Raw genomic sequence first — 12,055 nt, forward strand, 5'->3', positions numbered from 1 at the left:
GCCGCAGTCCCGCCTCGGGGGCGGGCCGGGCGCGCGGGGCGGGCCGGGCCGCGGCCATGGCGGAGCCGCTGTGGCGAACGCCGCCGGCGCGGCTGGGCCCGCCGCACGTCTACCGCATGGCGGGAGCGCTGGGCGCCGAGCTGCGCCGCCTCTCCGCCCGCTTCGGGCCCGACGCCGTGGCCGGGCTGGTGCCGCCCGTGGTGCGGCTGCTGGAGCTGCTCGAGGCGCTGGTGGCCGCGCCGGGCGCTGAGGGGGAGGCGGCGGCAGCGCCGGCCGGGCCGCAGGAGGCGGAGGTGAGCGGGGCGCCGGTGGCACCGAGCCGGCGCTTGGCTTTTCCCGGGGCGTGGGGCTGACACGGCTGGCCCGTGTTTTGTGGGACGGCTCCGACGCCGCTGTTCCCTTTTCCCAGGGGATGGCTCTCTGGGACGGCTGGATCCCCTGGGACGGCTGTGCTGTGGCTGCTCCGTTCTCCAGGGGCTGGCTGTCCCTGCTGTCCCGTGGGACGGCCCTGATCTCGCTATCCCTGACCTCTGGCGTGGGTCTGACCCGGCTGTCCCCCATCCCTTGGTATAGGTCAGACCTGTCTGGCCCAGTTTCCCCCGGGCTGGCTGTAACCCAGCTGTCCCCCTTTCCGGGGTGGTGGCACTGTCCCCTGGGACGGCAGTGCTGTGGCTGCTCCATTCTCCCAGGGGATGGCTGTCCCTGCTGTCCCGTGGGACGGCCCTGATCTCGCTATCCCTGACCTCTGGCATGGGTCTGACCCAGCTGTAACCCAGCTGTCCCCCTTTCCGGGTGGTGGCAGTGACCCCACTGTCCCCTATCCCCTGGGACAGCTCTGATCTCGCTATCCCTGTCCTCTGCTATGAGTCTCACCCAGCTGTCCCCCTTTCCGGGGTTGTGGCAGTGACTCCACTGTCCCCCATCCCCTGGGAAGCCTCTGCACTGGCTGTCACCATCCACTGGAACAGCGCTGGCCTGGCTGATGCCTGGCCGAGCTGGCTGTCGCTGCCCCGGGGTGGCTCTGACCCGGTGTCCCCGGTGTCCCCGTCCCCCAGGACCCGGAGCGGAGGCTGTGGGAGGCCGAGCGCCGGGAGCGAGCCCTGCACGGCCGCCTGGCCTGCCTGGAGGAGCAGAACCGCCAGCTCCTGGGGCAGCTTGCCGAGAGCCAGTCCCAGGAAGGTGGGTGTCCCCGTGGGTTTGGGGTCCCCTGATGCCACAGGGTGTCCCTGTGGAGCGGCAGGCGGGGTGCAGGGCTGAACCTGTTCTTCTGGAGCCTGGAATGCTGCTCTCCTTTCGCTCACCTTGGAGACCTGTCCTAGCAGGGAGCACAGGCATTACCTTGTTTTGCAAGTCACAGGGATTCCAAACCTGCAGAGCACCTTGAAAGCCCCCAGGAGGGTGGTGGAGGCAGGCGCAGGGTTTGGGCTGCTGTGGCAACACAAGGATGTTCCAGGAATGGTCTAAAACTCTCAGTTCCCTCTTTCGCACTGTGAGATTACCAGGAACAAGTCAGATCTTGCAGAAGCACTGAGGAACTTCATAGCGTTGTGGGCTTGGGGGAGTCCCTGGGGACTCTCACTCCCGTCCCCCCGTCTGCTCTCAGACAGCACGGCACGGAAGGAGCGGGAGGTGATGCTGCGGCTGAAGGAGGTGGTGGACAGGCAGAGGGATGAGCTCCGTGCCCAGGCCCACGAGATCGTCTGCAAGAGCCGGGACACGGAGGCGGTGAGGGCGGGGAGCTCAGGGGTGTGGTGTGCCAAGGGCCCGGGGACCTGCTTTCATGTCACATCCCCCCCGGGCTGCCACAGCTGCTGAGCCTGCTGGGGCAGGTGGCACTGGTGTCCCTGGGTGGGGGCACTGCCTCACCTCTGGCTGCCCTGGGCCCTCCAGCTGCAGGAACAGCTCCATCGCTTCATGGCCATGAACGAGGAGCTGCGGCACAAGGTGGCCGTGGTGCAGGCCCAGCTCAAGAGTGCTCTGGAGCAGAAGTCAGACCTGGAGGCTGCAGTGCTGCAGAGCCAGAGGGAATCGAGCAGGAGGAGCAGGACAGCCCTGGAGAGTCAGCAGCCAAAGCCTGGCGTGGTGAGTCTGGGCCGTGACCCCACACCAGAGCCTGGTGTGGTGAGTGTGAGCTGTGACCCCACACCAGAGCCTGGCGTGGTGAGTGTGAGCTGTGACCCCACACCAGAGCCTGGCGTGGTGAGTGTGAGCTGTGATCCCACACCAGAGCCTGGCGTGGTGAGTGTGAGCTGTGACCCCACACCAGAGCCTGGCGTGGTGAGTGTGAGCTGTGACCCCACACCAGAGCCTGGCGTGGTGAGTGTGAGCTGTGACCCCACACCAGAGCCTGGCGTGGTGAGTGTGAGCTGTGACCCCACACCAGAGCCTGGTGAGTGTGAGCTGTGATCCCACACCAGAGCCTGGCGTGGTGAGTGTGAGCTGTGACCCCACACCAGAGCCTGGTGAGTGTGAGCTGTGACCCCACACCAGAGCCTGGTGATTCTGAGCTGTGACCCCACACCAGAGCCTGGTGACTCTGAGCTGTGGCCTTGCTGCTGCTGGGCATCACCAACACTGACTCCACATTCCCAGCCTTGTGTGGAGCTTTTGGCACACACAGACGTGGCTACTTAAGGAAACTCCACAGCTGAAAACTGAGCAGTGTGGTGCCTGCAATGCCACTAAACCTTCTCTGTAGAAGCTATTATGGACGGAGCAAGATGAGGTGACAGCAGTTAAAAGTAGATGGGACACAGAGGATGAGGGGTTTACCATGTGTGGTGATGGCCAGTGGTTGCTGGCTGAGATGGGGACATTCCTGGGACTTTTCCATTGTTGCCTGTATGTGCACCCAGCCTCTGGGTGGGGGTTTTGAAGTCTCTGCTTGCCTGCTGACTCTTCCCATCCCCTCCAGGAGGGAGCCCGGTCACCCTCAGAGGAGCCGCAGCACCAGGATGAGGGCAGGAGCCCTGCTCACTGCTGCTTCTCCAAGGAAGAGCTGCAGCAGATCCTGCAAGAGAGGAATGAGCTCAAGACCAACCTGTTTTTGGTACAGGAGGAGCTGGCCTATTACCAGAGGTGAGTCCTGTCCCTACAGCCACCCCTGGCCTGTCAGAGGCTGCTCCCACGACAGTCAGGGCAGAATCTTCCCCAGGCTCTTGGTTAACCAGCTGGCTGCTTTTTACCAGGGAGCTGCTGAACGAGGAGAGAATTCCCAGCTTCTTCTTGGACGCAATGAAGTCAAATATCAAAAAACAGAGGAAAAAAATCAGAGCCAAAATGCTGGGAACGACGGAGGAGTCGGCGAGCAGGTGAGTCAGGCTGGGTGCTGGGATCCTCCCGTGCAGGGTGGGTGCTGGCTGGCCTGCTCCAGGGTTTCCATGTGCTTCATGCCCTGGATTGGAGGCTCCCCAAGCCCAGAGCTGCCTCCTCCCTCCAGAGATCAAAGGTTTGATGTCTGCAGTTGATGTGTTGTTCTGGCATAGCTGTGCCACAGGGGCTGGGCTTTGTGCTGCAGCTCGTGTGTCCCTGTCACCAGTCAGGCATGGCCTGGCCAAATGCCACTTGTCCCTGTGTGCATGTGACAAAAGGGAGGTGAGGTGGTGGCACTGGACAAATTCCAGAGTGGCTCCAGCACTTGCTGCTGTGGCTCAGTGCAGGTTTACCCCCATTTCTTTGTGCAGTGATGAAGAGGAGGGCTCCTGGCTCCCAGGTCATGGCACAGACTGTGTGGATGCTCAGCCTCCAGAATCCAAAATCAGGAGCTTGTAAGTTTGCTCCTGTGCTGGTAGGGAAGGGAGGTTCTTCCAGTGGAGAGGTTTGGAGCTGCCAGGGCTGGCAGGGATGCTGCCAAAGCAGGGGTTGCTGTTTTAGGGGGATCTGCCTTGTCCTGGGTGCCACACACTCCCAGGGCCCACAGCCAGGCTGTTTCCTGCTGCCACCACCACAAAGGGAGGTTGGGATTCTGCATCTTCCCTGGGGAGGTTCTTCTCCCCCACAGCCCTTATCTGCTCTCTCTGCAGTTTTGGGCTGTGGTATCAGGGCAGCAGCAAAGACCCCCCCACATCCAGCTGCTCTGGAACCTGGGAAATCATTGACTCACTGGACACACAGCTGGAGCCAGAGGGAGAGAGCAAGGCAGGGCCCAGCTGCCCTGACAGAGCCACAGCACCACTCTGACCCCACGGGAACGGGAGCAGGATCTGTCCTCGCAGCAGAACTTCCTGGATCCTCTTCCTCCAGTGGATTCAAGAGCAGCACAGCAGCCCTGGCACTTCCCTGTGGTGGCAAAGTCCAGAGTGGGCAGGTTCCTGCAAACCCACTGGGACACTTGGGTGTGGGACAGCTGGCATAGGACAGCTCAGCACCTCTGGGCATCTCTGCCCACCAGCCACCCTTTCACTGTGCCCACAGTTTAGCTACAGAGGGGCCCTCTCAGCTGTGCCCCCTCCCCACTGCTCCCTGCTTGCAGCTCAGCATGGTGGGGGTCTGCACCCTCTTCATTCTTCACACCCCAGAAGGGATCTTCCATCCCCTGGTGGCTCTTTGCAAACCCCTCTGCTCACAGCCCACGATTCCATTGCCCCATCCTGCTCTGTGGGGGTGTTTTACCTCACTCCTTTCTGTCTGTAGCTCCCCAGTCCCTGCAATGTGAAGGTCCAGCTGGGGTGTCCCGGGGTCCCCACGTGGCTGGGAGGGGCTGAGCACAGTGCACTGGGTGTCCAGGTGCTCCCGTGGCTGGGAGCCACCAGGATCAGCACCACCAGGGCCACTCCTGCACTTCTCAGGCATGGGGTGAATCAGTTTTGTGCTGGCACCTCTTCCTGCCACCTCTGGCACCTGGCAGACTGGAGCAATCCTTGTGTTCATGGGGGCGAGTCAGTCCCCTCAGGTCGGGTACTTTCTACCTTTAATTTGGAAATAAATCAGTGTCTTGTTTTTCCTCTGAGGTTCTGGCTGCAGCCTCTGCTCTCTGCTTGGGGAGGGCTGGGTGATGCTCCCAGATTTCCCTTACCCTTCTCCTAATGGCTGTGCCCCCTGAGCCCCTTCTGGTGGGTCAGCTGTGATGGGGAGGGGGCTCCAGAGGGGTGATCCCACAGTGCTGGGCATGGAGGAGTTAATTCCTGCGTGGCCAGGGGGAGCACTTTGCTTCTAACCCGGAGCCCCCCCGGCTGAGCTGGCCTTGGGTAGGAAAAAGGTGTTTCCTGTGCATCTGCTGACACAAAGCTCCTGGGGACGTGGCGAGGTGGGACAGTGGCCAGCAGCCCTGCAAAGGCCAACATAGGTCAGGCTGTGTTGCCATGGGGGACATGGGGACCCCTCCTCTGAGCCCCTGCCAGGAGCTGGCAGTGCCATGGGGTGGCTCGTGGGGGTTGAGGCAGGGGGTGGCACTGGACACCTTGTTTGGGTTGGGGGCACATTGGCTAAAGCAGTTTTGGGGGCAGTGGAGGATGGCACAGGAGGAGTGGGGTGACACAGGTGAGGTGTTCAGGCAGGTGCCAGCCCCTTGTGGCTGTGTTGAGCCCCTGGGTGCCCCTTTCTGTGGCAGGGCCAGAAATAGCCTGGGCAGCAGCATTCCCTGCTCCCCCTCCCCGCCGCACCCTGACGTCTGGATCGGGGCGCCTCCTCCCGCGTTTCCTCAGGAAGAAACCCAAGGCTGGAGGGAGGAAGAGGCCGCCCCACGGGTGGGACGGGACAGACGGGACAGAGGGACACCAGCGTGGGGCTGGGGAGCCACCAGGACCGGGGCCCTGGTGCCCTGCTGGGATGGAGAGCGCCCGGCCCATCCTCTGCCTCCAGCTGTGGCTGTGGGTGCAGAGCTCTGCCCAGGAGCTCGACCCTGAGGGCAGGAACGTCTGCAGGTAGGTGCCACGGGGGTCCCCACCTGTGCCACTCCACCTCCTGGGGCCTCTCAGCAGCCCCAGAGGGTTGCTGTCCATCCCTCCTCCCATGGACAGAGATGTGGAGCCTGGCACGGGGTGGGTGCAGACTGGGGTGGTGCTGGGGAGTGTGGCTGGGGCATGGCTGGGCATTTGGGGCATCAGGTCCCTTCTCCGGGGTTTATTTCTCATTCACCTTCAGAGTGCAGGGCAACGGGGCAGTATGGGACCTATGGCAAAACTCATCGTGGGGAAATGTCACTCTAGCAAACCCCAAAGAGCTTTGGGACTGGCGTCCCCTGAATTTGTTGCCACGTTGCCTCTCCCGTTGTCTCCCATCAGTGGTGACACCTTTCATGGCCTTCACTTTGGTGCCTCATTTCTGCACTGCTGGTGAAGCTTTGAGCCTCTCCCAGGGCATGGGACACCCGGCACGGCTCCATGGGGACATTCCCAGCACTTTGGGCAGCCCAGCCCAGCCCAGCCGCCCACCCGGGCTGCAGCCTCCTAAATTTCCTTCTATTTTTCTGGTTTCCTTCCGGAGCGTTGCCCTGGGGGCCACGCCGCCTTCTCAGCACTGGGGCAAGGATCGCTTCGCCTTGGCCGGGGCCGTGGAGCCGCCCTGGTCCCCCGCCCTGGCTGACACCCCCGGTGTCTCCCGCAGGTTCCCGGCCGGCCCGGAGTGCTGTCCCGGCTGGAGGCAGGAGGGGAGGGCGTGCACGGTCGGTGAGTGATGGATGGGGTGAAACCCAAAGTGTGGTCCCCACACTCACCCGGGTGGATTCTTCTGGGTGTTGGGGGAAACCCTGCAGCTCTCCGTGAGCGGTGCCAGTGGGGAGCTCCAGGTGCTGATGGTGCTGCGGCTGAGCCGGAGGGATGGAGCGGGAAGCAGGATGGTGCTTTCCCCGGGAATGCTGTCCCTGCGGGAGCTGGGTGGGTGGCAGGTGGGGTGTGAGCCCCGGCCAGAGAGAGCTGAGTGCCTTTCCTGCCACGACAGCCGTGTGCGAGGGGGAGGACGCCTGCAGAGAGGGCGAGGTGTGCGTGAAACCCGGGCTGTGCCGCTGCAAACCCGGCTTCTTCGGAGCAGACTGCAGCTCCCGTGAGTGCCCTCCCCGCGCTCAGCCCCTGCCATCATCCCCCTTTAAAGCCAGCTGGATCCTCGGGGGGCTGCCGGGCTTCTCCCCATCCTGCCTGTGTCCTTTCCCCTCGCAGGCTGCCCCGAGCAGTACTGGGGCCACGACTGCAAGCGGAGCTGCCCGTGCCACCCCAACGGGCGCTGCGACCCCGTCAGCGGCCACTGCACCTGCGACCCCAACCACTGGGGAGGGCTCTGCCAGTTCCCCTGCCAGTGCGGCCCGCACGGCCGCTGCGACCCGCTGACCGGCGCCTGCCACTGCGAGCCGGGCTGGTGGGCACCGAGCTGCAGGAAGCAATGCCAGTGCAACCCCTCCACCTCCCAGTGCGACCCCCTGACCGGGCTGTGCCGCTGCCTGCCGGGCTGGTGGGGCAGGAGGTGCAGCTTCAAGTGCTCCTGCAACGTCTCGCCCTGCGCGCAGGAGACGGGCAAGTGCGAGTGCCTGCCTGGCTATTGGGGACCGGCGTGCCAGCGGCGCTGCGACTGCGGGCACGGCTCCTGCAGTCCTGTCACCGGCCACTGCAGCTGCGAGCCCGGCTACCAGGGCAGGAGCTGCCGGGACCCCTGTCCGGCGGGGAAATATGGATCTCAGTGCGTGCACAGGTGAGATGGGGGAGCAGAGGGATGCAGCGGGCTGCAGTCAGATCTTGGGGAAAGGCACTGCACCTGTCTGTCCTGGGTTTGAGCATCCCAGGGTGGATGCAGCATCAGAGTTGCCCCAAAAGAAACATCTTGCTAATGCCAGCAGAAAGTGTCACCCTAAAATCTGGTCATCCTTAATCTTGCTCCCCATGGTGATAAAGCAGACCTCTCAACTCAGAACATTCTGTGATTCTGCTGCCCTCCTCTCCTCTTGCTACCACAGAGCATTAGGCACCACTGTGTATTTCCTCTCGGTCCAAAATTATGCTCAATGATTTTGTGGTGTGAAACCTGCTTTTTGTGGGGTGAAAGCAGCTTTTTAGGGGTACAAGGGTGGGCGTTGTGACCTCAGTGCCTCTCTGCCCACACAGCTGTGGGAGCTGCAAGCGCAGCCAGCCCTGCTCACCCGTGGATGGTTTCTGCCTGGCCTGCCAGCCCGGCTGGAACGGGACCCTCTGCAAGGATCCCTGTGCTCCTGGATTCCATGGGGATGGCTGCCTCCAGCCGTGTCCCCGCTGCCAGCATGGGGAGCCCTGTGACCCCCAGAGCGGGTCCTGCCTGCACTGTGACCCCGGCTGGATGGGACCCAGGTATGCCCAGGGTGAGGCCCCTGCTCCCTGGGGCTGTACCTGCTCTGGGCTGCAGTCGCTGATGATTTGCTCTGTTTTGGCAGCTGCAACAGCTCCTGCCCCATGGGCACCTTTGGTGATGGCTGCCAGTTCCTCTGCCCCGAGTGTGTTTCGGGAACCTGTGACCCCGTGACAGGAGTTTGCATCTGCCAGGCAGGCTACTGGGGAGAGAGGTAATGCCAGGAAAGTGTTGGGATAAATTGGGAGTGGGGCTGGGCGGGACCCTCGCTCTCTCTGGGGGCATTTCCCTCCTTTCCTCTCTCTTCCAGCTGCAACGACACCTGTCCTGAGGGCTATTTTGGAGTGAATTGTTCCTCACCCTGCCACTGCTCCCGGGGGACCTGTGACCCTGTGCAGGGTGACTGTGTGCTGAGTAAGACAAACTTCACATTTACTCCCTGGCACTGGGCAAGGGACGGTCACATCCTCATGGGGAAGGTGCTGGGGGGCTGGGATGCATCCTGGTGCCTCCTGGCCCCACTGGGCGTTGTCAGCTCCTGCTCTCTCCATGCAGGGCTGTTCTGTAGGTGCCACAGCCACAGGACGTGCCATACTCAGCCCTTCTCCTCACACAGGTTTGAAGGACCACGGAGCCCTTGCAGCCGCCATCCTTGTCCCTCTCCTGCTGCTGCTGCTCTGTGTTGCCTGCTGCTGCTGTGGTGCCAGCTCAGCAGATGCCAGAGACAGGTATTTTTTTGACATTTTTCAGCCTTTGACACAAATCCCCATCTCCCGTGTCCCTTGATGTCCGTCTCTGCTCTGCAGGGCAGCTGTGCCAGATGATGATGTGGTGGCCAGGATGAAGCACCACGTGCAGGGGGTGCTGGCCAACCTCAGTGCTCTCATGCCCTGCTTTAACCTGGGCACCTCGAAACTTCCCAAAGTCACAGGTGAGCGAAGCAGAGCTGCCGACAGCACTTCCAGAAGTGCTGCACACTCTGCCTGGGGGGAAGCCTGAAACCCTGCTCCCCTGAGCACCCTGGGGTGCTCAAGTTCAGCTGGGTGTCTTCTCTTCCCCAGTTTCCCATCACGACATGGAAATCCCCTACAACCCCAGCTTCATCGAGCCCCCATCGTCTGCGTGGGTGTCAGACAGCTCCTTCTCCTCCTTCGACACCGACAACGAGGGACCCGAGTACTCCGTCCCTCCCAGAGAAGGTGACGCCCATGGCTGCTCCTCCTCCTCCTCCTCCTCTCTGATCACCTCTGGGGTCAATCCTGGCCGTCCCAGGGAGCTGTGCTTGGCACAGACAGTGTTTATTTCCTTGTCCTTGTTTTCCTGTCTGCAGGGCTGTGTTTGGCTGCGTGCGATGGGACGTGCCCAGTGGGGCAACCCCATTTCACAACCTCCTCCCTGGGAAACGATCCCAGGGACAATCCTATTGCATCAGCTCCTGTCCCAGTGTCCCCAGTTGTGTCCCCGGGCAGGGTGGCAGCTGCGGCAGCCGTAACACGTGTCCCCTTGTCCCACAGGGATCCCGCTGCTGGGCGGGGCTGAGCTGCAGGATGGGGCATCCCCCGCTGGCGAGGCGCTCCCGGACCCGTCCGCCTTCGACTCCGAGGATGTCTCGCAGCCCTTCGCCATCCCCCGCACCTCCAGCATCGCCAAGGCCAAGCGACCCTCTGTGTCCTTCGCCGAGGGGACAAAATTCGGGGCTGCCGAGACCCCCAGCCCCAGCCGCAAGCCCAAGGCCCCGTGGGGCCCGTCCAGGCTGACCCCACCGCCGGGGGATGCGGCGGCCGAGCCCCCCAGCGAGAGCCCCGCCAGCGATGGCTACGAGAACCCCGAGCCCCTCAGCAAGGGGGAGGAAAGCCACCGGCCATCGCCTCGGGCCACCCCGGGGGGACGGCGCAGGGTGGTGTCCAGCACCAGGCATGTGGCCCAGAGAGTGGAGGCGCTGGAAGCAGCTGCGAGATGCGGCAGCTGGGAGGCGAAGGGGAAGGAGCCCAATGTCACCACCATCTACATGATGGTGGGCACGGCCGGGCAGGACCCCAAGGCGGAGGGGACTGGCGAGGGACCGGTCCAGGCTGTGCTGAAGCGTCTGGGCAGCTTGCAGAGGGGCAAGTGGGCCGCGAAGGAGGAGCCCAAGGTGAGGAGGAGCATGGAAGCCATCCAGAAACCTCCTCGCCGGGCCCTGGCGCAGCGCAGGGACTCGGAGAGCAGCTGCAGGCAGAGGGACAGTGTGCCGGGGGCTCCTGCCGAGTCAGCCCCTGGCAAGCAGCAGCATCCCGCTGCGAAGAGACTGTCCCTGCTCCTCGCATCTCTCTCGTCAAAAAACGCCGGTGCCCAGGACGGGGCCAGCGAAACCGCAGGTGCCACAGAGAAGGGCAAAAGCCCGGAGTTAGTTGGCAGCCTCGAAAGGAAGGGGCAGGCTGGCGCGGAGGAAGAGCCGAAATACGAGAACGTGGCCAGCAGCGGTGCTGATTCGCCCTCCGGCCCTGGCAAAGAGCCGCCGGCCGCCCCTCCGGCCACCTGAGCCACCACCCCCGGGCTGGGGCCGCGGGAGCCGCCGGGCTCCTCCAGCCCCAGCCGGGGCCCGCTCCGAGCTGTGAACTGCAGGAGCATCGAGCCCTCCTGGTGCCCCCTCTGCTCTGCAGCCTCGCTGGGGCCGCAGAAGGGACAGCCTGCGGGGCTGTGTGCTGCTCCTCCCTGCCCTACCAGCCCCGCTTGTGTCTGCACAGCCCCCGGGGACAGCGATGCTCTGGATGCTGTGGTGGCACCCTCGAGTCCCTGTCACCACTGGGGATGTAGCCAGTGCAGGGCTGCTGAGTGCTCAGCTGGGAAATGCATGCACAAAATCCAGTCTCACCCCATCGGTTTTCACCTTTCCCTGTCTCAATTCCTGTAATGCAGCTCAGAGCCTCTTGCTGGAAAGTTGTTTCTCACTGAAGGGGATTATTTTGTGGAGCTGGGCTGAGATGATGGGCTGTCACAAGCAGCTTCAGAAAAAAATATTCATTTTAGCTGCTTATCTCAAAGGGTATCTGGGTCTGCAGGGGTTTATCTGCGTGGCTCTGGCTTCTGTGGCAGGCCCTGGCTGCCTTTGCTTCCATGTGGAAAAGCTTGTGGCAGGACACAGGGTGTAGTAACAGGACACAGGGAGTAGTGACAGCCTTTTAAACTCCACACAGTTCCAAGCTGCAGTTGTGCAAATGTGGCAGCTGGGCAGTGACCATCACCCTGTGCACCTGGCGCCGTGCTGATAAGGAGGGAGGTTGCCAGGAAAATGGGATTTCCACGGGTGCCCTAAGCTCCTGCCACCTCCCACGCCTCATTCCTGCTGTGAAGGCAAGCTGAGATGCCAAAGAGGATTTGCAGAGTGATCTGGTTTTAGATGTATCTAAGTAGTAGAAGGGTTTTGTGTATTTTTTACGTTATTTCGCGTTGTGTGAAAGCCTCGGAATGAAAATTAAATGCCCTTCAGGAGATGGGTTTCCCAGCCACCCTTTGAGTCAAAGATACAACCAGGAATATTCTCCAGAGTGTGGAAACTGTCAGCAGCCTTAGGCTTGCTGTTTGGGAATTTTTTTTAGATTTTCTGTCTCTGTTGAATTCTGAATTCTCACTCACTGAGCTGGGCCCTGTGCAGAGCCCTAGACTGGAGTGCAAAAGGAATGTGAGTGGGCTGTGAGTGTCCAGAGTCCCTCTGCTGCAGCCTGCACCTCACACAGCAAGTGCAGAGCTCCACATGAATCCTTCTGGTCTGGCACTGCTCAGCTGGGCTTCAGGGTTTGGGGTGTTTCAGAAAACACAGTGGGTTTTGCTG

The 12,055-nt window shown here is 62.3% G+C and overlaps 2 protein-coding genes across 3 annotated transcripts; both read left to right on the top strand.

Annotated features, from left to right (window-relative positions):
* The first annotated feature begins 21 nt into the window (after positions 1 to 21).
* Positions 22 to 4,949, top strand: RILP (Rab interacting lysosomal protein). 2 transcript variants are annotated; one of them, XM_064394335.1, is made up of 8 exons: positions 23 to 293; positions 1,056 to 1,179; positions 1,604 to 1,725; positions 1,891 to 2,082; positions 2,915 to 3,078; positions 3,189 to 3,311; positions 3,684 to 3,767; positions 4,023 to 4,949. In XM_064394335.1, the coding sequence occupies exons 1-8, from the start codon at positions 57 to 59 to the stop codon at positions 4,177 to 4,179; spliced, it is 1,203 nt and encodes a 400-aa protein (XP_064250405.1). In that variant the 5' UTR covers positions 23 to 56; the 3' UTR covers positions 4,180 to 4,949. The 2 variants fall into 2 exon arrangements, with proteins under 2 accessions (XP_064250406.1, XP_064250405.1); XM_064394336.1 differs by lacking the exon at positions 3,684 to 3,767 and having other exon boundaries at positions 22 to 293.
* Positions 4,950 to 5,451: 502 nt separating this feature from the next.
* Positions 5,452 to 11,732, top strand: SCARF1 (scavenger receptor class F member 1). The gene is made up of 11 exons (XM_064394731.1): positions 5,452 to 5,861; positions 6,544 to 6,605; positions 6,877 to 6,978; positions 7,092 to 7,617; positions 8,028 to 8,246; positions 8,330 to 8,458; positions 8,555 to 8,658; positions 8,861 to 8,972; positions 9,051 to 9,175; positions 9,306 to 9,443; positions 9,759 to 11,732. The coding sequence occupies exons 1-11, from the start codon at positions 5,767 to 5,769 to the stop codon at positions 10,763 to 10,765; spliced, it is 2,619 nt and encodes an 872-aa protein (XP_064250801.1). The 5' UTR covers positions 5,452 to 5,766; the 3' UTR covers positions 10,766 to 11,732.
* The last annotated feature ends 323 nt before the right edge of the window (positions 11,733 to 12,055 follow it).

Source organism: Passer domesticus, chromosome 19 (genome assembly GCF_036417665.1).
Source record: "Passer domesticus isolate bPasDom1 chromosome 19, bPasDom1.hap1, whole genome shotgun sequence".
Classification (NCBI taxonomy): domain Eukaryota; kingdom Metazoa; phylum Chordata; class Aves; order Passeriformes; family Passeridae; genus Passer; species Passer domesticus.

Excerpts from the sequence above, each read along its gene's own strand:
- RILP (XM_064394335.1), top strand. The coding sequence starts at position 57 with ATGGCGGAGCCGCTGTGGCGAACGCCGCCGGCGCGGCTGGGCCCGCCG. Across the intron at positions 294-1,055 it reads CCGGGCCGCAGGAGGCGGAG|GACCCGGAGCGGAGGCTGTG; the intron begins GTGAGCGGGGCG and ends CCCGTCCCCCAG. Across the intron at positions 2,083-2,914 it reads AGCAGCCAAAGCCTGGCGTG|GAGGGAGCCCGGTCACCCTC; the intron begins GTGAGTCTGGGC and ends CATCCCCTCCAG.
- SCARF1 (XM_064394731.1), top strand. The coding sequence starts at position 5,767 with ATGGAGAGCGCCCGGCCCATCCTCTGCCTCCAGCTGTGGCTGTGGGTG. Across the intron at positions 5,862-6,543 it reads GAGGGCAGGAACGTCTGCAG|GTTCCCGGCCGGCCCGGAGT; the intron begins GTAGGTGCCACG and ends TGTCTCCCGCAG. Across the intron at positions 9,176-9,305 it reads GAAACTTCCCAAAGTCACAG|TTTCCCATCACGACATGGAA; the intron begins GTGAGCGAAGCA and ends TCTCTTCCCCAG.